Source organism: Aulonocara sp. 'chitande type north' Nkhata Bay, linkage group LG2 (assembly GCF_057382095.1).
Source record: "Aulonocara sp. 'chitande type north' Nkhata Bay isolate Kocher_YH1m ecotype deep benthic linkage group LG2, A_spYH_male_GT1.1, whole genome shotgun sequence".
In the NCBI taxonomy this organism is placed as follows: domain Eukaryota; kingdom Metazoa; phylum Chordata; class Actinopteri; order Cichliformes; family Cichlidae; genus Aulonocara; species Aulonocara sp. 'chitande type north' Nkhata Bay.
Genome location: NC_141345.1, coordinates 33,044,296 through 33,067,493, shown reverse-complemented (window position 1 = coordinate 33,067,493; position 23,198 = coordinate 33,044,296). Strand labels below are relative to the sequence as shown.

The 23,198-nt window shown below is 36.7% G+C and overlaps 1 protein-coding gene across 1 annotated transcript in view; it reads left to right on the top strand.

The window, feature by feature from the left end:
- The window catches only part of rxfp1 (relaxin family peptide receptor 1), a 94,459-nt gene that overhangs the window by 58,547 nt on the left and 12,714 nt on the right, over window positions 1-23,198 (top strand). The window contains exons 3-15 of the mRNA XM_086259831.1: window positions 7,101-7,184; window positions 11,568-11,673; window positions 13,596-13,667; window positions 14,383-14,454; window positions 14,756-14,827; window positions 14,981-15,052; window positions 15,214-15,282; window positions 15,409-15,480; window positions 15,710-15,781; window positions 17,532-17,603; window positions 18,637-18,708; window positions 19,325-19,396; window positions 21,727-21,956. Coding sequence (XP_086115957.1) covers window positions 7,101-7,184; window positions 11,568-11,673; window positions 13,596-13,667; window positions 14,383-14,454; window positions 14,756-14,827; window positions 14,981-15,052; window positions 15,214-15,282; window positions 15,409-15,480; window positions 15,710-15,781; window positions 17,532-17,603; window positions 18,637-18,708; window positions 19,325-19,396; window positions 21,727-21,956 — 1,137 coding nt within the window. The remainder of the gene's footprint in view (window positions 1-7,100; window positions 7,185-11,567; window positions 11,674-13,595; window positions 13,668-14,382; window positions 14,455-14,755; window positions 14,828-14,980; window positions 15,053-15,213; window positions 15,283-15,408; window positions 15,481-15,709; window positions 15,782-17,531; window positions 17,604-18,636; window positions 18,709-19,324; window positions 19,397-21,726; window positions 21,957-23,198) is intronic.

Below are 23,198 nucleotides of genomic sequence, written 5' to 3'. Positions count from 1 at the left end.
ATCAGAAGAATTACCGTTTTATCAGCAGATACCATATCTTTATGGTACAGTTGACAGTAGTCACGTTATATTCTTTAAGAGTCTGTATTGAAAACAAACTCTCTGCAGAGTTCCCTTCAGCTTGGAAGCCATTATTCTTTGGAAGTGCATATTAGCATATTTACATCAAGACAAAGAGCATAAACAAAAATATTGCAATCAGAAAATTTGATCAAATTGTTTACATGTTAAAAAGTTTCTGTAGTTTAGTTCATAAATAGTTTCAATGGAACCTTTTTATTCTGTGTGGGCTTTTCACATGCTTTCAAATCCCTCTGTTGTTAAGTGTTCAAAGATGAATAGGTAGCACTTGCAAAAGACTTTGCTCAACTACTTCCCTGAAGTTTTGTGCAACTGCTACCTGTTTATATTTAGAAACCCAAATTGGAGTCATATATTTGTTTATAATCACGGATGAATGTACTAGGAAAGAGCATCTTCTTCACAGACTAAATTAGTGCTCTGAAATTATGTTGACATGTACAATCCATCAAAACTTCGTTGCAGACAATACAGTACATGTCAGTATCATTTGTCTACAGCTGCAGCCTTCAGTAATCCTGCCAGAACCCCAAAAGTGCTCAGGAAGTACTTGAAACGAATGACAAAATACCACAAGACACTGAATTTGCCTCCAGACTTCCCGTATTTCAAGCCAATTTATCCTCATTCTGTCTTTCAAATGGTTTTCAATGTTTGCTTCATGGAACAGCCTAAAACCCAGACATTTTCAAATAATCTATTTTTAAAATGCATTTTAGAGCCCCTCGCATTATGTAGCTCAGGTGCTTCAAAATCTTGATTCCATATAACTTACTGTGACAAATACAGCAGATGGCAAAGTGTAGCAATTAGCAAAAATAATTACCAATAAATAATATGGTAATCTAACTAATTTCTTTTGTGAGAAAATGTCAAAATGCACAGCCAGTAATCACAAGAAATAAAAAACAGATGAGATTAGAAATCTCTAAGAAAAACAAAAGGTCTCATGTTGGGTTTTTTTCTCTGAATCACTCGGTATGTGATTATTACTAAATCCCTTCCAACCCTGGCCAGTAAGTAGACAATCAACCCAATTATTATGAACGTTTTAATAAATTGTTGTTGTTGTTGTTGTTTTAATCATATACCTGACTTGTATCGCATTTAAGTTATATGGGATACATTCAACAGAGAGGGGAGGCTCTTTTACCTGCCATAATTTGTTCTTCTGGTTCACTAATCTCTGCAGTTAAATATTAATACATTTTATGTGGTAAATAAAATACTTTTGCATGCTGATTGAAATTTTTACCACACACACGACAACAAACAGGCATTGTTACATTTGGAACCATAGCATAACCGGCTTAACTGTTGTCTCTAATAGAGACAGGAAGGCAGAGGATGCCATCTAAAATGAGCAGATCATAATCCTCACAGGTTATGTAGACCTGTATAAATGGTGCGCTGCATTTGAAAAGTGTCTGTAAATAATATGCTGTTATCTAGTGTTTTGTGTCACTTTACTCTCGACATCCTTTCCTTTGCTCATTATTTGGATTTTGTAAGTTTTGTATCCAAACACACATGTGCTAAAGCTTCTCAATTAGAGAACTCTTCTTTTATTGTAGCTGCTTTTATTATAGCTCATGGACGAGTCACATCAATTGCTCTTTGTGAAATTTGCACTTCACACAAAAACTGCTGTGAATATGTGTGGACCTCCTACCTGCTTTGAAGTGCTGCTGCCCACTGAATTGTAACATGCTAAACATAAATCTTAATGGCACAGTGTGGAGAGGTTTCACTGCCCCAGTACTGTCTGCTGTTGCTTTGATCTGAAACCTCAGTGAGCTCTTTAGCACTGCTGCCTAATCCTGGTAGGTTTCTTCTGTAAATACTGACTAAGAAGGCAAGCAAGAACATGTTTATCAATTTATTTAATTGTGTAAATATATTTATTCTTGGGAAAATTTGTTTTTTTAGAGGGCTCCCTATTCTTCAAACATGATGGCTCAAGTTCCAAATACTGTCACATTTCAAAGAAACATATCTAATAATCTCTTACTATTGCAGAGCATAGTATAGACCAGGGGTCGGCAACCTGCGGCTCTGGAGCCGCATGCGGCTCTTTAGTCCTTTTAGTGCGGCTCCGCGTGGTTTGGAAAAATAAATTAATTTTTTTAAGTAATTAGCTGAAGTATATTTTATTTATGTTAATTCTTTTTTAACTTGTAGTTCTAAATTGGAAGATTATTGTGATATTGAAATATAAATATAAAATTATATTCTATTAGTTTTTGATCGCTCAAAATAAGTGTCACACTCGCGGAAGCCGGTATACCCGCCGAAACGCCGTGCATTTATCGAAACTTTCAACCCCAGGTAGGGGGTCTTCGGATCCACATTATTTCAGCAGCTATTCTCCACCGTGAACTATGTTAAAAACAAACACCGCTCACGCCTCACAGATGAAAGCTTACAGTCCTGCGTAAAGATGAAAGTCACTTCGTACAGCTCCGAAGTCCCATTGTAAACATATCACGGCAGACCCGACGATGTTTCCATGAACATGCTTTTCAGCATCTCTTTATTGACCACTTTTCACACACGGTTGCTATACGTATACAGCCGGTGTTAAAGCTCACAGCCCGACACACCAACACAACAGCATAGATAGCACAGACGTTAAGGTGGCGAGGTGTGATTGCGGGTGCCGCTCAGGTGCATCCGCATCCCCTGCAGCGGCGTTGCAGACCACGCCCCGCCACACACATTAACCAGGTAAAATACATATTTAGGCAGAATTTTGCAAATATCTATTTTTCATTTTTTTCAGCAGCATAGTGCTTTTTTTCCAATTATTTTTTTTAAAAGCCAGGTCAAGGCTCCAAAAGCCCAAAGGCGATATATCTGTGGTGGCTCACAACAGTTTTTGTTTGCTGGATCATTTTAGTTCAGCTGTGTGTCTTTCCTTTTGTTATATTTCTTTAAGAGTTCAAAATGTGTTAATTACATAAATAAAATGTAATTTTCTCTGTAGCACTTCCTGGATTTAAGCAGCACGCCTTAGTTGTTCACACAAAGCATAAAGGTAAAAAAACAAACAAACAATATATACAGTGTTATCTTCATTTTAGATGTCAAAAAGTATTTGCGGCTCCCAGTGATTTCTTTTGCATGGAAATCGCGTCCAAATGGCTCTTTGGGTGAAAAAGGTTGCTGACCCCTGGTATAGACTCAAGGTGTAAATCACAAGTTACTGATTTTAGTCAATGCTTTGCAACAACTATGGCTTTGTATACAATCACACAGGTGTCAGTGATATGTTATGAGATTTCATAGAAGATTCATTTGGATAAAACCATTTACTGTATGTCTCAAACACAATATATAACCATTGAACTGTGCGATAAAAGAGGCAGCAAACATTCGGAGAGCACGTTAACACCAAATTTAGATCCTCGTGATAACTAGTATTTGTAAGGAACTGTGCCTTTACAAACAATAGGAAAATATTCACCTGTTATTGAATTTCATATGTTATTGAAGTGTCTAAACTAAAGATATTTCACAATATATGCAGTCTTAATGCAGAGAAAAAAAAAATTAACAGTCAAATACTGATTGATGTAAAATGCATATTCTTAGCTTGTGAAGATTATTTGATTTAAACAGGAAGGAACTGGATGGATGGGTGGATGTTTTACTATGACCACTAAAACTGAATGTTTACAGGATAACATTTAAAGGGATTTATGTGGGGGTATATCTTCAAGATAGTCTGAATACCTTACCACTGTAGTTGTGAAGTTATTCAAATAAAACTTTGTGGTAGTTATTCTGAGCAGAACTTGATAAAGTATTATATCAGGGGGGATGGTGGAAGCCCAACTCAATCAGACGTAACAGCGGGGCTCGCTGGTGTGTTTATGGAACGGACCCAAAAGCAGACATGGAAGAAAGGAAGTGACAATAAACAAAAAGCGAGCCTTTATTACGGGGGATACAAAACAGAAAAATGGGGCAAAGCGGAAAACTAAAACCTAAACTGGGAAAACTAAAACTAACTATCAAAATGATGACAAAAGACAAGAACATGAAACTGAAGGGGAACATGCGAAAACGTAAATGTGAAATAATCCCAACATGAGCATTAATATGTACCTGAATAGTAGAAAGCAGAAACTCTGTGACATAATGAGACTTGACATAAGGACAAACAGACGACCCAATGCTGAACAGAGGAAGACAAGACAGACGACTTAAATACACAGTAATAAGAAGAAACACCTGGGGAGACACAGCTGACACAAATGAACCTGATGCCACAGGGAAAAGTAAAACTAAACACGCTGGACATGGAAAGACCAGACTCTTCAAAATAAGATAGGAAACATGGAGAGACGTGGACATGAAAGCACAGGCAGAACGAAAGTAAAACAGAGGACAAGACAGACTTACACAGAAGACAGGAAAGACACGTAAACAGGAGACATGGACAAACCAAAAACTAGAATAAAACTAATAAATAAATAAAATAAGATTAGCTATGGCAAAAGAAGTAGTGAGCATGAGGTCTCTGTAATTACTAAATTGGTCATTCTTACTTGTGGTCCGAGGGCAGGAAGTGAGGAGGTCAGTCTGCTGGCAGACACACTTCCAGAGTAGGAATAAGAAGTACAGCAGAGAGTGGGTGGACAGATGCAAGTCCAGAAGGTATGGAGTTTCAGGAGCACCGTAAGGCAATTGTAAGCACCTTAGGGCAACTGTTGTGCATTACTGAATTGAAAAAGAAGCCAGGAATTAGGTTGAGAGCTGAAGAATCCACGGGATTAAACTGGAGAGTCTTCTGATGGGTGAGAAGATTGTAGGTCTGGGATTCTAAACAGGATGTGAGAAGCAGGAGTTAGAACAAAGCAGGTTAAGGAAACCAAAGACAAAGAATGGGGCCAAATAGTACAGCCTATTGAGGAATCAGATATTACTGCACAGCCACCTTGTCTGCCCTGAATCCTGACAAATATTTAATAGAGAAAATATGCAGTGGTTGATATCAGTATTTATGGATACTCTGTTTTTTCCTGCTTATCCCTGAATAAGCAGGAAAAAGATGAGGATGGATGGATGTTTTTTTAAGTAGCCAAAAAAGTTGTAAGTTGATTTCAAATGAATTTTTAATAGCTTTCTTTCGTCACAACAGCCTGTGTCAGTTGTACTATGTAGTGGTTGTGGGTTTTGTTTTTGTTTTTTTGGGGGGGGGGGTGGGGGGGGTTGCCTCCAGCCTGTTGGCTGCTTGTTTGTGCAGTCACATTGCAGTTTTTTTCTGTTTTTTATACTTACAGCTGTGGTTAACTCTCTTCTTAGAGCCATTTCTTTATTTGTACCCATTGACCTTGGGTCTGTACAATGAAACAACTGAAGGATACTGTTAAGGTTCAAAATTGAGGAGGGAGAGTACAAACCACTCTTGGTCCAGAAGCTCTTTGGTCAAACAATGATTTTAATGAACACACGTGTGGGAAGACACTCTGTACGCAGACAGCCAGTAGTCCTCGACTTAATCAAAGCATGAACAGATATTTTATAGCATCAGGGTTTGATTTACTGACGCCCCTTCATGCGTCACAGATACATTTTATACATAGATCAGATCAACACCACAATGACTTTTCACCTAGAAGATCATCTTCTATTTTCATGGCTGGTACTTTCCGTTATCTTAAAGTGAATTGTTCCTCTTTCTTGTCGAGACATAACTAATCTCTCCTCTAAGAATCTAACTAATGTGTGTGTATGTGTTGACCTCACATGCTCTTTGTGTCACCTCTTAACTGTCTGTGTCTCGTCCTCAAATGCTCCTCAAAATAACCTGCACTTAGACTCTGCTTTCGGTTTCAGTTCTGCAAAAGGCACACTCTGCAAACCTGCAACTTCCTGTCAGCCTGCAACTTAGTCTTTCTGAAAGACACACACTGTTTCAACATCTGAATGCAATATAAACTCCAGATTATATTATTAATGCAATGGTACTGATGACAATTATTCAACAATAGCAGTAAAATAATTTCCCTGCTCCACAATACCCAGAAAAAAAAATCTGAACTTGTGAAATCTGAACACCTTCAAGAACATTCAGAAGAAGATAAATAACGCAGGAACAAACATCCTGCTATGTAATATAGACCACTGGTATGGACAAGGATGTGCAGATGTTTCCCAGAATGATACCCTGAAGTGATGAATTAATTCAAATTGTATGTCAAATAGCACACTAACTATAATTACAAATAGTGCAACCACTTATGTGTATTTATGTGATCTATTCATGACCAAAAGGTAGCTATAAGAAAGTGAGGATGGGGTGGAGTTACGTAATTGAGGGATGCTGTAATTCTGTAATTGTATGCCATCTTGTCAATGTATTGGCTTTTCCACCTCTTTAGCAATTTGTGGCTTAAAGGGAAACTGCAAAGGGTTGGCAGAGTTGATGTGATAAAAGCATCACGTTGGCAGAGTATAAAGAAAAAGGTTTAGCTCCAAACCAGCCAAAGGTGCATGCAACTAAAAGGAACACCTAGAAGCACAGTGCTTGTGTTCAAAATAAATATTAATGACATCACAAAGAGGGAACAAGGAACATAGTAGATAGGAATTGCACCAAAAACAAACAAACAAAAGAAACCCTATACCTTCACAAAAAACAATATGAGATAAACTGTTTTACATTTATTGACCAAAAAAATCACACAGTTACAATAATGTGGTACGAGGAGAACGCTGCAGTATCACTGAATAATCTGGAACAGGTGATTATTATTCTGACTTCCAAAAAACACATATTTCACAAACGTACGCAGTCAAACTGGTGGTTGTATAAGAAGACTGCTCGAAGCATGCTCAAGGCCTTTTATATCTCGTGTAGGCTTTTGTATCTCATAGCATCAATGGTGGGAAAAAATTTTGCCTTTTGTGAATCTGAAATACTTGATTTACCTCAAATTACACGTTTGGTTTTTGAAGGTCAAGAGATGACTCATAACTTTCTGGTGTGTCTGTCATATACTAATTTACAGGAGATAATAATGGATGGCCCCATCTTTTTGACAAGTATTTTGGAATGCCGAGTCATAACGCCAGGACCAAGTCCAATGTATGCTGTGAGTACCTTCATTTTAAATGTTAGAACTTTGTCCTTAAATCGATTATTTGTTTTTCACAATGTTTTATAGCAAATAGTTATTAATATATCAGATGTGCTTTCATGACAGTATTTACTTTCTGCTTTCGCTTGAAATTAAAACAGTAGACATTCCCTCATTACCGCATTGCAGGAATATCCTAGATGCGTGTCTTCGTTTGCCACTGAAATGTTTACATTATGTTTTGTTACTGTGATAAAATAGTAAAAGAGATGGAGTTCAAGGCAAACATGTTTAATGTTGCAAACTGTACAATAGGGCTGCCACGATTAGTCGACTGGTCACGATTACGTTGACTATTAAAATTGTCAACGACGAATTTAATAGTCGATGCGTCGTTTGAAGCTTTGTAAGATTCCAAAAGACGCAGGAATAAGTAGTAGGATTGAATAGTGTAATAACGGACTGAAACAGAAGATGGCAGCACTGCATGTACAAGGATGCCAGCTGCCGTTAAACCCTGAAGAAGTAGTAGTGTCCAGTATCATAGCTGTGTCCAAATTCAGGAACCGCATCCTCCTGTGCCCGCATTTGTAGGGCGATTACGTTACAGCGACACGGCGAAGACTGTCCAAATTCGAAGACTCCGACAAATGCAACCGACAAATGCTGGGACACATTTTGTGGGATTGACCGATTTACATAGTATGGGCAATAAAATGTGTATACCAGACTTATTTGAGTGTTGGTTTGATATAGCTTTTTTATTCTATTTTGCTGATGTCTTTTCATCTTATTCCGTTTCATACATGTAAAAAAGGAATTTTATGCATCATGACAGCTGCAATTTTAGTCTATTGTTGGTTTTGTCAAAATCTTTCTGTTTAACGATCAATCATGTATGCATGACCAATCTGTTTATGTAATTATTCTTTTAACTTGCCATCCGTACTATAAGTAACAAAGGCTTAAGCATGACAGTCTTAAGAAGATGAAATCAAATTGTCAAGCTTCGATTTTAGTCATCCAGTTTGGATTTTTCTTTTCCCATTATATGCACCTCTTTCAGTTCATGCTATTTAATCTGCCAGTTGTTTGAAAGCTATCTATTATCCACACTGTGCTCACTGACAAGCAGTGTATTTTCTATTCTACATAGAATAGAAAATAAAGACTAGATGCATAACTTTGTGTCCCCAAAAATGAAGCCTTGCAGGCTAAGTTCCTTTTGAGAATGAGAATCAGTAGGATGATAGCTAACGTGACAGCTAATTAGAGATGCACTACTGCACTGACCGGTGACCGCCAGTCAACCTCCCAGATGACTCCCATATGGGCATGTGTTACGCACGCACAGCAGTGCAGGCAAATAGTCACATATATATTTTTTGTCATAACACATTGATGTCAGGATCTGAAAGCAGAAGGCTCTGCCTCCCATACTACTATTAAACATCCTAGGAACCACAAGTAAGCCTGCTGTCTGAGAGCAAATTACTCTATAGGGGTGATAAAGTACTGTGAGGTCTTTAAGATTACATGGGGCCTGATTGTTTAATATCTTGTATGTGAGGGGAAGGATTTTAAATTTAGTTCTGAATTTAATAGGGAACCAATGTAGAGTAGACAATATGGAAGAAATACCCTTCTCTTTCTAGTCCCTGTTGCCACTCTTGCTCAATCAACTCAAGGCTTTTCAGGGAGTTTTTACAACAACCTGATAATAGTGAATTACAATAATCCAGTCTAAGTAATAAATGCATGAACAACTCTTTCAGCATCCCTCTGAGACAGGATGTTTCCAATTATTGAACAAATGGAATAACAATGTCCTATATATGTATTTAATGTGCAAACTACAGTACTACTATAGCATACAGTACTATGCTATAGTACATAGTCAAAAATTACTCCAAATTTCATCACAGTGTTACAAAAGCCAAGGTAATACCACCCAGAATAAGTATCTGGTTAGAAACCATATTTCTAAGACTTTTAAGGCCGAGTACAACAACTTCAGTTTTCTAAATTTAAAAGCAGGAAATTGGAGGCCTTCCAGGTCTTTATGTTTTTAAGACATTCCTGCAGTTTAACTCATTCATATGTGTCACCTGTTTTCATAGAGAGATAAATGCATAGCTGTAAAAATGTATTCTATGCTAATGATACTGCCAAAGGGAAGCATGTCTAATGTAAACAGAATTGGTCCTAGCACGGAACCCTGTGGAACTCCATAATTAACCTTAGTGCATGAACATGAACAAACTGGAGTCTATTAGATACATATGATTTAAGCCACTACAGTGCAGTACCTATAATACCCACAACATGCTCTGTGATAAAATATTATGGTCAACAGTATCAAACGCTGCACTGAGGTCTAGTAGAACAAGCACAGAGATGAGTCCACTGTCAGCGGTCATAAGAAGATCATTTGTGACTTCACTAATGCAGTTTCTCTACTGATGAGCTCTACTGTTTTACAACTACTCTTTCAAGAATTTTGAGATAAAAGGAAGGTTAGAGAATTGCCTATAATTTTCATGTGTTGGTGTCTGTGGCTTCTATACTTTAAGCAGTCACTGACAGCAAATGATTTTCACTGAAGCATTAAAAAGTATCCTCATGTTTAAAATGTTTGTATGTGCCTTTGTGTATTTAATTTTGAGTGTCTGAAAATAGAGGACTATTTATAAAAATGGCTGTAAACAGTTAGTGCATTTTTTGTAAAACCCCTTTAATTAAAGCTGAACTTTATTTTTCTTTATTATTTAACATCCACTGCTGCAAAGCTTTAAAAAAATGTGCCCAACAAATTATGTATCTAATTGTAGAATGCAGCACAATAACAAGTCTTTTTTTTCAGCTGCATAATAATTTAACTAACCTCTTTTGAACAATTATTTAGATCAGATTTGCCACTCTGTTTCCCCATCTGCTTAGTCCAGGGAGCACTGTTTCAGGATTGTGATCAGTGTGACCAAACGGCTTGTGAATATCATCACATAAATCTGATATTTCAACCCAGAACATTGCTTCAAGTGTTAGTAATACACCTAGCAATGAGCTTAACCAGCAATACAATCTGTTGTTGAACTAGCACATAGCTACATTAAAATAATGATAGTGTGGTTCACAATTTTTATCAGTTATTATAATTTCTTCTTGAATAATTTGCAGAGCCATTTGCAAGGTATCATAGGGATATGGGGACCATAATTAGACTAATTGTTTTCAAAGACATTGTCACAATTACTGCAATTATAAAGCAGAAGTAAACAAATTACTCTTGTTGAGTTTTCTTTGAAATTAGCTGTTTACTGATAAAAAAAATAATCAAAATGTTACAGAACAAAACATTATCTGTGTGGAGACTGTATTACCTGAAACAGATATAAACACGCCTGGATGTCATATTTCTCACAGTTTTTCACAGTTAGAGACTTGACACCCTCTGTGAATTTGCATCTCTTAATTTCCTCACTTCCTTTACTTTGTGATTTACGGAGAAGACAAATATGTTTTATATAAATTTTGGCCATACAGTAGCTACTGTGACCTCATCTACTGGTTTATGGATTGATAAACCCATGGATTATCTTAGATTATTTGATGGATAACTTGATAAAATTGTTCCATATTGCACAAACACCATAAAGAAGGTTCAGCGTTCGATGGTTCAAATTAATTAAGGTGCCTCTTAGCTGACTCTTAGGTGCCGGCATCTACATGCAAGTGTTACTCAAAGATGTCAAACCTGCATGCTAATACATCAGCCCATCTGTGGTTATCTCAAAGGGGACAGTTAGCTGTCTAGACCAAAACAATTTGTAGCAGGATGTAAACATGTTTATTTCTGGAGTGGATCTAAACATTGGGTCCCAAATGGCCACTTGAGGAACTGCAACTTAGGCCACTTTTGCTTTGGCTTAATTATTCAGCCCTTAAGGCTGCGACTTCTACAGAATCCATTTCAAAATTTTCTCTCACCATCTCTCTGGTTGAAAATGTGTTTTCTCTCACAGGCAAGCTTTTCATTGACTTCCTTTTATGGCTCATTTTGACACATCCTCAAAATATAATTTAAATTCATTGGAGCCAGTAAAGTCTGGTTAGACAATTTTATCTGCTTCATTTAATCACATCTTTCATATTCAAATTGGAATTGGAATTTAATCAAAGGTAATCACAGCTGGCTTATCCTGGGAATATTTAGTAAGTCTTTTATTAATGATTGCCCACCTGTTCATCCCAAAAGTCACTTTTAATAAATTCTGCTTTCATTTTCTTTTTCTCTCCTGCTTAATCCAGCAGGATTGTGTTGTTGTTCTTCAAAACAGCTCCACTATTGACACTTTTGACCATTTGTTTATCCTTCCCCTGTCTCCTCCATTGCTCTAGTGCTTGGTGTGGTTCCTGAGCTCTGCCTGTGCCGGGACCTGGAGCTCGACTGTGACGGGGCTCATCTTCAAGATATCCCAGTGGTGGCAATGAATGTCACTATGATGTGAGTAGAAAATAACCCCTGTTTTTCTTCGATACTTTCAAACTCAAGCAATGTCCAGAAAGACAGTCATCAGCAGCGATTACTGTCACAACTTGCGAGAATTTTTGTAGCAGACATTTGCCACTTCAAACATCACTTGCCACTGTGAATACCTGTCATTGCCACAACTTGAAAGGTAAAAAGTGAAAATTATTGCCTGAGACATGGCACTCAAAGAACTCAAATCTGTTGGACAATTTTCTGAGAGCAAAGATGGTGGTAGAAGTAATCCTTCTCTGGGCAAAAAAAGTCTTTTAAATTTTTTTTCTTTTAATTTATTCTTTACATGAAAGTTAAGTTCAGCAATATACTACTTTAAACAAAATGCATGGATATATTTCAACAAGACCACTCAGTGTTGAGACTTACTGTTAAAAGCTATAAAAGCTAGCCCGTACTCATTTAAAATATGGCTTTTTTATCAGTACAATGTACAACATCCAGAATCAGATCAACTATGCTACCATAAGCCCAACACCTATGTTACAAATTTAGCCTTCAAAATGTGACATTAAGACAACTATAATGTATGTGGAATAAATAATAAAAGGCTCATTAATCACATGTCCTCACAGACTGACTGGATGCGTCGCAAGCACACTCATTTATAGAATTCCCTGTTCAACAGTTGGACCAGCTTCTAAATATATGACACATACAGCACATCTTAAGGTGTGAGTGTATATTCTGAGCATATTAGCAGTAAACATGTTGCAATGATTTACAAATGTCAGAAGGTACAGAAAGTACAAAAATGTTAATAATTTAATACTAGTAATATTTCCATAATGTGGAGGGGCCCTTTTGCCAGATCTCAGCCCAAAAGAGCATCTTTGGGTTGTAGTGATCCTGGAGTTATACATTATGGAAGTGCAATCAATACGTCTTTAGCAGCTGCTAAATGATGATGCTGTCAAAGTCTCTCATAACTAAAATCTCAGAAGAGTATTTCCAGCAATTCCTTGAATCTATTCAATGAAGAAAAAGCAATTTTAAAGGCAAAGTAAGGCCCAACCCTGTTAGTAATCAAGTAATTTTGTAATTTTGTTTAGTTTTGTTTTCATTTCTTTTAATGGATTGTCAGTTCAAATAAATAACACTGACTTTTTGTTCTAATGAATCATCACCTCGCTTCCTTTCATGAGCCCATTATAATTATCTTGCCCACTACAGGGCTATGAAACAATCTAACTAGGAGTCATAATTAACTGCTTGCACAAAGAGCCTCTGGGAGAAGACGGTCTCTACTTGCCAGCTATCCAAGAAAAACAAAGTTAAAGTAAACAAAGTTAGAGAATGGTGCACCAAAGGGGATTGCGTTAATAGTAAGACGTTTTCCCAAATGTGAAAAAACTGACTACTTCTGCTTGATAGAATAGTGCGTGAGAAGATGAGCTTTTAATCATCCTTTAATCCTTTAAAAGGCTTGGAATCAGCAGCTGAATCAGTTGGTCAGTTCAGGGTCTCTTGACCCTGATATGGTCTCTTGGCAGAATTTAAAAGACCACTAAGCTGTAGCTTGTAATGTTTACAGATTAATGTTTCTGGTAACTGGCTTAGTCAGAAAAAGTAAGTTGGACATTATAGGGAGTTTTTGTCTTTTTATATGTATTTTATGTGGATAATCCAGTTAAGATATTAACATATTAAAATATTAAAATCTGTATATCAAAAATCTTCTTTGAGTAAATTAAAATGCCTGCTATGTAATAAATAAATAGAATCAGCGTAGTGATGTTATGTTTCATTTTAAATCGTTTTTAAGATTCACAGCCACAAAATCCCATTAATCATAGTCAGAAGAAACATGCTGTCCAAGTGTCCAAAGGTGAGTGGTGCTTTTGGTTTCAAGCAATAAACATGTAAATGTCCCTGTCTCTCAGGTCCCTACAAAGGAATGGGCTTCAGAAACTTAGAGCGAACATATTCTTTAAGTACCAGAGCCTGCAGAAACTGTGAGTGTTCCATTAATTGTGGATTACATGCTATTTATGTTCTTTTATTGCATTTGTAGTCTTATTGTCTTTCTACAATATTCTTTTCTGTTTTTTATATTGTTTGTTTTTTTTCTTTAAAAAATAAAAAAAGCTCCACACACAATAGATCAGGTGCTATAACCCTACCCTATTCATTGAGTAAAGCATCTTCACTCTACCTTGACCTGGCAAATGCAACAAATAAGCATCACATCTATAAAGCTGGTATGTGTAAGCTAAGAGGACTGCTGGGAACGTTGACAGATTTGTTCTGCTTTGCATACAAATTCATTCATTGTCCACTTGTGTTGTTTATCAGCCTCACACAGTCACACTGACAATGGCAACATGAGAATAGGTCTTATCCCTCGCCAGAAACTATTTGGTAGCTTTTGCTGGACTGAAAACTTCCCTGAGATGTGTATAAACAAACATTAGAATGAATTGCCGTGTGTGAAAACACAAGACAAAACACAACTGTCAGCAGGGGTTTGTCGAGCTCGTAGTGTGCAATATAAAGGAGTATTCTTGGAAGAGATTATCATTATTTGATGTGAACGATTTCATTTACGCAAAAGTTGCACTTGAGCAAAGGCATTCGGGCTTTATGGCTTAGTATGTCTGTTTTGTTTTGTTTTTCTGATAGCTATCAAGTAAAAATAAAGAAAATATTTTGTGCTTTATGTATGGATAGATATCTCCAGCACAACAAGATTCAAGATGTGAGTCCTGATGCATTTAGAGGGCTGTATAACCTGACAAGACTGTAAGTTTGTTACATTTTTGCTTTACGTGTAATTTGATAATACACACTCTGAGTTGCATTGGTTTCTTATCTGTTCTTAAAATGCAGAAAAGCATTAGTTCACTTGCAGTAGTTAATTTTGGCAACCTAGCACATCCTGCTTCTTGACATTAACAAGGTATGCTTGTATATGAACATTCACTTTAAGACGATAGATTATATAAACTGACCAATGATGAACTGCTTTTGGAAGGTCAACACCACTTACAAATTGTTATCAGCATCTGGTGCAGGTAACCTTCCATTGTCTTTCTGTATGTAGATATCTGAGCAACAACAGGATATCGGTTTTAATGCCTTGGGTGTTCAGGGATCTGCACAAACTGGAGTGGTTGTATGTATCCAGCTTTTATAACATATATCACCTTTTATTTCTTCTTCTTGCTTTGTGCTTTTTTTAATTACTTTCAGGTATGCACGTCAGTGAATGCAGTTTTGTATTGTGCAAAACTATATTCTATTTTTGATGTATTTGTTTTTACTCTAGGATTCTTGAAAATAACAACATCCATCAAATATCCCCCACGACCTTTTCAGGATTGAACTCCCTTGTTCTATTGTGAGTCATTATTTTGACTTTTTTGTGCTGCAAAGGCTTTCAGATCATCGAAAGTGGTGCTATTAAGAGTGCTTGGCAGCTACGAGCAAATGAGTGTTCTTTCTTTGAACTTTAAGAGAAAAGCCTTTCACCTTCTTTCATTTTGTCTTGCTGATTGACAGGGTTTTGTTGAACAACTCTTTGACAAAGCTGGATGACATCTGTCGAGAAATGCCCAGATTAAATTGGTTGTAAGTAGAATGTCAAAAAAAAATCTAAACTTCTCCTAACATACAAGTGCCAATTTGCAATCAATCTGTTCTTTGTGAGCAGTTTGGGTGCATTTGTCTGTGTTCATTTGATAATATGTTGTGCAGGGACCTGGAAGGAAATCTCATTGAAGTGATTGGCAATGCCTCATTCAGCTCATGCACCATGCTGACAGTTCTGTAAGTATAAATCTACATAATTTATTACATGGCTGAGGTGCAGTCTTTGCATTTACATTTTTTCTTTTGCTGCAGTTCCTGTTAGAGGATTGCAAATCAACCTTAGTTTCATACAAATTGATGAACTGTACTATCCTAGGTGTGGGATCAATTCTGGCAGTTCATTAAATGGGATTAAGGTAGGAAAAATAGTCATATAATTCTTTCTGTGTCTGTTGCCTGTCTCCAGGGTTCTGCAGCGAAATAGGATCAGCTACGTACATGAACAGGCTTTCTCAGTCCTGCAAAAGCTTGGAGAATTGTAAGTAAAAATATTTTGCACAAACAAACTTCAAAAAACAAAACAAAACTCTCTGGATTGTGCCAAAAAAAAGCTGAATTGAAGCCATGTAAGATGTGGATTTTGAAGATTCATTGTGATTAATGACTCAAGAAGTTCCAAAAGAACAGAAGGAAACGACAGCATTTAAAAACACTATAAATGCTCTGTTCTATTAAAAAAAGCACTGAAATAGCCAGATCTATGCTTTAATCGCTTCCAAAGATTATCCTAGACGTCATTAAAACCGTCTGTAACACCTAAGATACAGCAGCTTCCTGTCTAAGAAGGACAAACATCAAACACTGCTCAGTGCAATAACCAACATCATTTAAGGACGTGTCTAATAAAGTAACATTTAGCTCAAGGGTTTGTAGAAAACCCCTGTGGAAAGGCAGGGTGCACCCGGGACAGGTTATCAGTCTCACAGAGACAAACAACCATTCAAGATAATATTCACTCCTGTAGCCAGTTTACAATCATCAGTTAATTACAATCAGCAGTCCTTGCTGCTCCATCTACTTGACTAACATCTGTATAGACCACTTCAGGTCTCACTTGTATTCTGATACGTTATGGAATTTGCACAGGTGTCACATGAATAGAACTGAGTGATTTAGAAGGAAATTTGATTGAGATCAGCGGTTATAATTGAGCATTTTATAGTCATGTTGATGATCCATGAACTTCACATTTTTATTGTGTCTGTGCTTTAATTCTAACAAGCAACAGTCAGTGGCTTTAAATGTGGAACTTCTTAATACTTTTTGACAATGGCAATTTGATCTATATAGCACATTCAATTATATGTAGAGTTCAGAAGATATAAACCCAGTGTAGGTTTTATATGACTTAATGCAGTTAAAACAGCAAAATAAAGCCCCCACACCAATGTCAAAATCATGAATAATCAAAATCACTGACTTTTATCTGGTATTGTTATAGTAGCAGTGTGGATAGAAAGAGTTAATCCATGACTGGGAAACCTCCTGTGTACGGTTAACATCAGTTAGTCTTTAATTCTCTTCAAAAACTGTGAGTTCAAACATCCAGTCATCCACCCATTCACACACTGGTGATGGCAAGCTACATTGTAGCCACAGCCACCCGGGGGCGCACTGACAGAGGCGAGGCTGCCGGACACTGGCGCCACCGGGCCCTCTGACCACCACCAGTAGGCAACGGGTCAAGTGTCTTGCCCAAGGACACAACGATCAAGACTGTCGGAGCTGGGGCTCGAACCGGCAACCTTCCAATTACAAGGCAAACTCCCAACTCTTGAGCCACATAAGAAACCACTTGGACATAGACATTTATATTTAATGATGAAGAGGGATAGTAGGTTAAATATATAATGCATTAAAGCCATACAACCACAACATTCACAGTGCTGCAGTTGGTAACACTGAATCTTCAAAATAGGGTAACTGTGAATGTATTATATTAATGCAGTCTGGGAAACCTGCTGTGGATGGTCACTAATGAAAAACGTGGCTACAACAACCCACCATAAGCATAGTGTCAGTATTCAAAGGACTTTACATTTTTTGTTATTGCTGTTTTTCAGCTTGCCTGTCATTCTATCCACCCCCTCTCCCTTAACAGAGTTACTGAGGGTGGATCTTCCTTTGAAGATCTGTATGCATCCATCAAATGCCCAGTGTTGTACATCAATATTTATTCATTGTTCTTTATTTTTGGAGAACTGATGTGGATTTGTCTGTGCACACAGGGATCTATCCAGAAACAGACTGGCAGGAATCCCTCCGAATCTCTTTGTCTTACTTGAGGATTTGCTCCAGCTGTGAGTTCTCTTTATACAAATACCCACAGACACATAGTTCTGTATGCGGATACCTTTCCCATAGCCTTCTCTATGGCTATTTATATCTTTGTAGTCATCGAGAATGACAGCAGACTGACAGTTTGTCATTTTGCAAAAACTAGACATAGTTTCATGTTTTCAATGAAAAGTGTGTATACAGACTTTGACTAAACTGTAGTAAATTTTGCTGGGGGTTTTGTACTACCTTTTAATTTTTAGAACTTATGTAATGATGAAAAATTGCAAATTGCAAAGATAATATATGATTGTATCAGTTTTAAATTAATGTTCTGTGAAGGGGTTATGTACGGCTGGTTAGTTTAATATACAATGACAAGTCATAATTTATTGAGCAAGTACATGTTATGTAAGCATTAATTTTATGAAGAGTTATTAGAAGCTGAAGCTATGAAACACATGAAAGAGTGAAGTATTTACCTTCTTTTAATTGAAAAATGATAAACTGGTAATAACTAAATTGCTCAAAGAATGCAAAAGACAATTCCCTTATAATAAATTATAAATAGCAAGGATAATATCATTGTGATATTATTGTGTTTAACATTGTTATACAGAATAATTGTAGATTAAATACAGAAAATACTACAAAAATAGTGTCAAACTGTGGTATAGCATCTTCCTAGGGATTATAAATTTTAAGCAGAAGACAGTCAATACACTGATTCCCTAACCACTAATAAATATGCTGGTGGGAGGATAACAAGCTAGAAAATGAACAGAGGAAGGACACACCTTTAAGATGTGAAGCAGGAGGTAATGTGACAGTATGACAGGAAGATAAACATGTGGGAGGCAGCTGACATGCATAAAATGCTTCTAGACATATTTAAATGTCACTGGTGTTCTGTTTGTTTTCATGAAACTGCATCACTGAAGATTGCTGTGCTTTGTTTCCGTCCTCCCATGCATAATGTACAGTGAACTGTAATTTCATTAATCATTTATGTGTGTGTGCTGTTCATTGTTGCTTATTTTCCCCTTTTTTCTGCAGAAATATATCGTACAATCCCATCATGGAGCTGCAAGTTGACCACTTTGATAAGTTACATAAGTTAAAATCATTGTAAGTATTTGATGATGCATCCTTGATAACATTAAAATTTTAAAAAAATCAATGTTTAGCATTAAATAAAACTGAGTTAATCAATAAATTGATATCAAGTAACCACACAAACTCGGTTTACAATCAACCTTTTATGTAAATATACAGGTTTTTTATTCTAATTCATTATTTTTTTACTATATCATATTTATTTTACTTTCATATTGATCTTATCTTATTGATCTTATCTTTCATGTTGGTGCCTGTCCAATTACTTTGGTCAGCTCCAGTTTTTGATTTGATTAGTTTGACTAGTTTGAAGAAGGTTATCATTTTTTAATGTTTTTCCATTTTTGAGAACCTCAGTATATTCTGCATATTGCTGTTTGAGACATTCCGGCAAGTGATTGTCATACTTCTTCTTCATACGCACAAGCTTGAATTCACAAAAGTCAAAATCTAAATAAACAGAAGTCTCTTTCTAGTAGAAATGTCCCCCATTTAGGCCTTGAAAGGCCATTTACCAAGAAGAAGATTTGGTGAAAACACGTTTTCACGTTTTTGTGTACAAAACAAATCAGCATACTGTATTGTGTGTGGCATCAAACTAAGACAAAATCATCTTTATATTTGTTAGGAGCATAGAAGGAATAGAAATTGGAAACATTCAGCGAAGGATGTTTGAACCACTCAAATACTTGACTCATATGTAAGTACTCCATTGTGATGGTCTATGTTTAAACAGTAAATCCTTATTGTTCAGTCTGGACTGTCATAGAGACAATGTGTTACTCACACATAGAAATATTATCCTAGTAATGAGCTTTGAGCTGGCCTTATTGAGACTGTCAGACTCCTCTTCCAACCAGGAGATGATTAAGTCAAGCTTAGTGTAATCCTTCTTTTCTGTTGCTAAAACAACTCAAGATACATCCATGTAAGTCCTGAAGAGATGCAACAAGACAGAGAACATGATAAGATGAATGCCTCTTCACCCTTGGATACAGTCACAGAGATTCTTTAACGTTCCCTTTGTAATAGTGCTTCATACAAGTTTTAGTAAGTGTCAGCTGCATTCAAATCTATCTTATTTTGCAGAAGTAAAATGCATTTTAAAGCAGCAGTGCTCAAGCTACTTCATTCATAAATATTTTGATATATGCCAGCATGAATGGAATAGCATTTTTATTTCACAAAGCAATTTAAAAAATAAATTTAAAGTTGCATCTCTATTTGAAGAAATTGTTGCACCTATTATTCAGAAAACTCCAGAAGTAAAGCAGTGAACTGTTTTCAAAGGGATTGTTTCTTTATAAGAGTGCATTTCCATAAAACATGTGCATTAACTAAAGGGACTTAAAAAAAAAATAAAAAAACATAGTTAATTTTTGAACATCGTGATTTGATCGCAATTTAATTGTCCTAAAAAGGTCATTCCACTTTGGTTTTAAAGAGCGAGCACCAGCATGTGTTTGACATTTGAGAAATGTGAAACAAATATTGGCCAATTATTAATTTTGCACTCAATTCATATTTTCCTGGATGAATTCTAATAGCACTGAGGATGCTCTGACTTTCCAAATAGAGACTACTGTCAATACTCTGTAAATTATTGCCATTCCTTTAATACTATAGCAATAAAATAACTGATTAACATATAGTAAGCAAATTAACATTGTAAGGACAGTAGCATGTTCACTTTGACATTTAGCTATGGGCAATGTTGGAAGCTGGAAAATAGTTTGATTTGTTGAAATGTCATTTTTAATTACTGTAAGGACTAGAGCAGGGCAATATGACCAAAAATATTTATCACGATATACGTTTGAAAATTTATAATGATATAACTGACAATATAATTGACAGTAGACAAAATACTTTACAACTCCACAACTTTATTAGTGGAAAAAAAAATCAATGTATTTTCACTTAAACAAGCAGCAGTTTTTTATGTGCATGAAAGTTATATAAAAATTTAACAGTGCAAATGCAAATTCCTTGCTGATATTATGTTGAAGCACAGTACGTATCACTCCGCGAGGCTCCTGCCTACGATAGCCGCAATGCTCCGACAATCCATCAAGCGGTGCGGGTTTCTTAGCTTAGCAAAGTCGTACTAAAACATTTGACAGATTTTCGAGCGCCGTGTAGCACATAAAATCGTTTCGAGGTCAGTAGACACAACCAGAATTCATACATAAGGCACACGGGATTATAAGAGGCTCTGTCGATTTTCAGAAAAATCAAAGGATTGATTTTAAGTGTGCCGTATTTTCCAAAATACGGCCGTCGCTAGCATGCGCTACCAAAAATAGTGCTTTGTTGTGTATCTGATGGACGAAAGCTAAACCAGTTCGACATCACTGAAGTTGCAGCATTTTTAAAAACCAATTCTGGTTCATCTGTTTCATTCAACGATCCGCTTTCGTCCTTCTCATTTTCCGTCGCCAGCATGCTTTTTCCGCCATGTGTGTATGAAAACAAAGGCACTGCGCATTCGCATTTTACCCATATTCTATCGCGATATTTCATTTTCTTATCTTTGCCCAATATTACACCGGTATTACCGTGAACGGTATGATATGGCCCAGCCCTAGTAAGGACCATAAATGACATGTCAATTTCTATACAGGGGTTGATGGTGGGAGATGGGCAGATAATTCAGCTGAATAAACCCTTTAATTCTTTCTTTGGATAAAATGATTACTGTTAAACTTTTGCAGGTCTCCACCTGGGTAGAAAGACAAAAGCACTCATTTTAATTTAAGTTGGCTTCTTGATTAGGTTTACCACCTTTAGAGTCTCACAGCTTCGGGTGCTATTATTTCCGTATAAAATTGGCAATTCAGATCACCAGAATACCCCTTCTTGCTTTATTCCTCTCTCTTATTTCTGCACCTGCCAGTATGTATAAAAAGAAAAGACATTTACAGTGTGGAATTTTCCTGTTGCCTTGATTGACCCAGAACCTTTTTGGTTCAAATAAACAATCTCCTTTTGTCTGTTGCTTAACCTTACACTTTTTTTGCGTGATTACAGCTACTTCAAGAAATTCCAGTACTGTGGCTATGCTCCTCATGTGCGTAGTTGTAAGCCCAACACTGATGGAATCTCATCCTTTGAGAACCTACTGGCCAATATTGTGCTGAGGGTCTTCGTCTGGGTTGTGTCTGCTACCACCTGCTTCGGCAATATCTTCGTCATCTGCATGCGGTCGTACATTCGCTCAGAGAACAAACTACATGCCATGTGCATCATCTCCCTCTGCTGTAAGTCACGTTACTACATTTAAAGTGGAAAACTCGTATAACTTTTAGGATATAACTTTTACTGGCTACAAAGATTTTATTGTTTGCTGTTGCAGTTTCTAGATTACAACTGACATATTCTTCCAACACTGTGTCCTTCTGATAGCCTTGAATGTCAAAGACAGCACAAAGCATGAAATTAGTTTCCACCGTGCCTATCACCATGTTTCAATAATAAAGGTTTAATATTAAATACACTGGCAATCCTCATGAATACTACTAAATGCAAAAAGCTGGCAGTTGATTAGATAAGATATTCTCATCATCCAAAGAAATAAAAAGTCATTAAGATAAGACATGATTAACATGATATGTAAAAATAGTAAATATATATTCAAACTTAACTCTTGTCATAAAACTGCTTTTATATATGATGCATACTAAGTGGCAAAAAACAGTTTTGACTGAGATACAGCTGAACTACACTTGCCAGTCACTTTGATGGGTTCAGCTATTCAGCTGCTTGTTAACACAAATCAACCAATCAAATTGCAGCAGCTCAAGGCATGTAGACAGGTTGACTCAAATTGACATTCGCTATAACCAAGGTATCTAGACGTGCATTTCTAAGTGCAAAACAAATCACAAATCATTGTTGCTGATCATGCCGACCCGTTTATGATCACAGTTTAGCATTTTCTTTTATCTACTCACAAAAGGATAACAGCCCATGACACACTATGTCACAAAGCTCAAAACATCTCAAACTGGTTTCTTGAACATGACAGTAAGTTCACTTGTTCTCAAATGGCCTCTACAGTGACCTGATCTCAGTCTGTTAGAGCACCTTGGGACTGGAATGGGGAAACCGCATCATGTATGTGCAGCCAACAAATCAGCAGCAAATCTGGTATGATGCTATCATGTTGGTACAGCCTAAACTCTGAAGAATGTTTCCAGCATCATGTTGAGTTTGTGCCACAACAAAGTAAAGCCGTTCTGGAGGCTAAAGAGGATCCGACTTGGTTTAAATTAGATTTAAATCTTTCTTTTTGATAAAGCATATAGTAAGGGCTGGATCAGGTGACATGTAATCTTTAGTTATTATTAATCTTTGGCTTTCTCCCACAGCATGTCTTTGTCCTATCTTCCTCCCCTTACCGGTAACCGGTCGCAACTGATGTCCTGAGCCAGAGCCAGAGCTGTTAGTAAAAAGCTGTTCACGTGTTTTGTGGTTTCAAACACAGTGGAAAAGTAAATCCA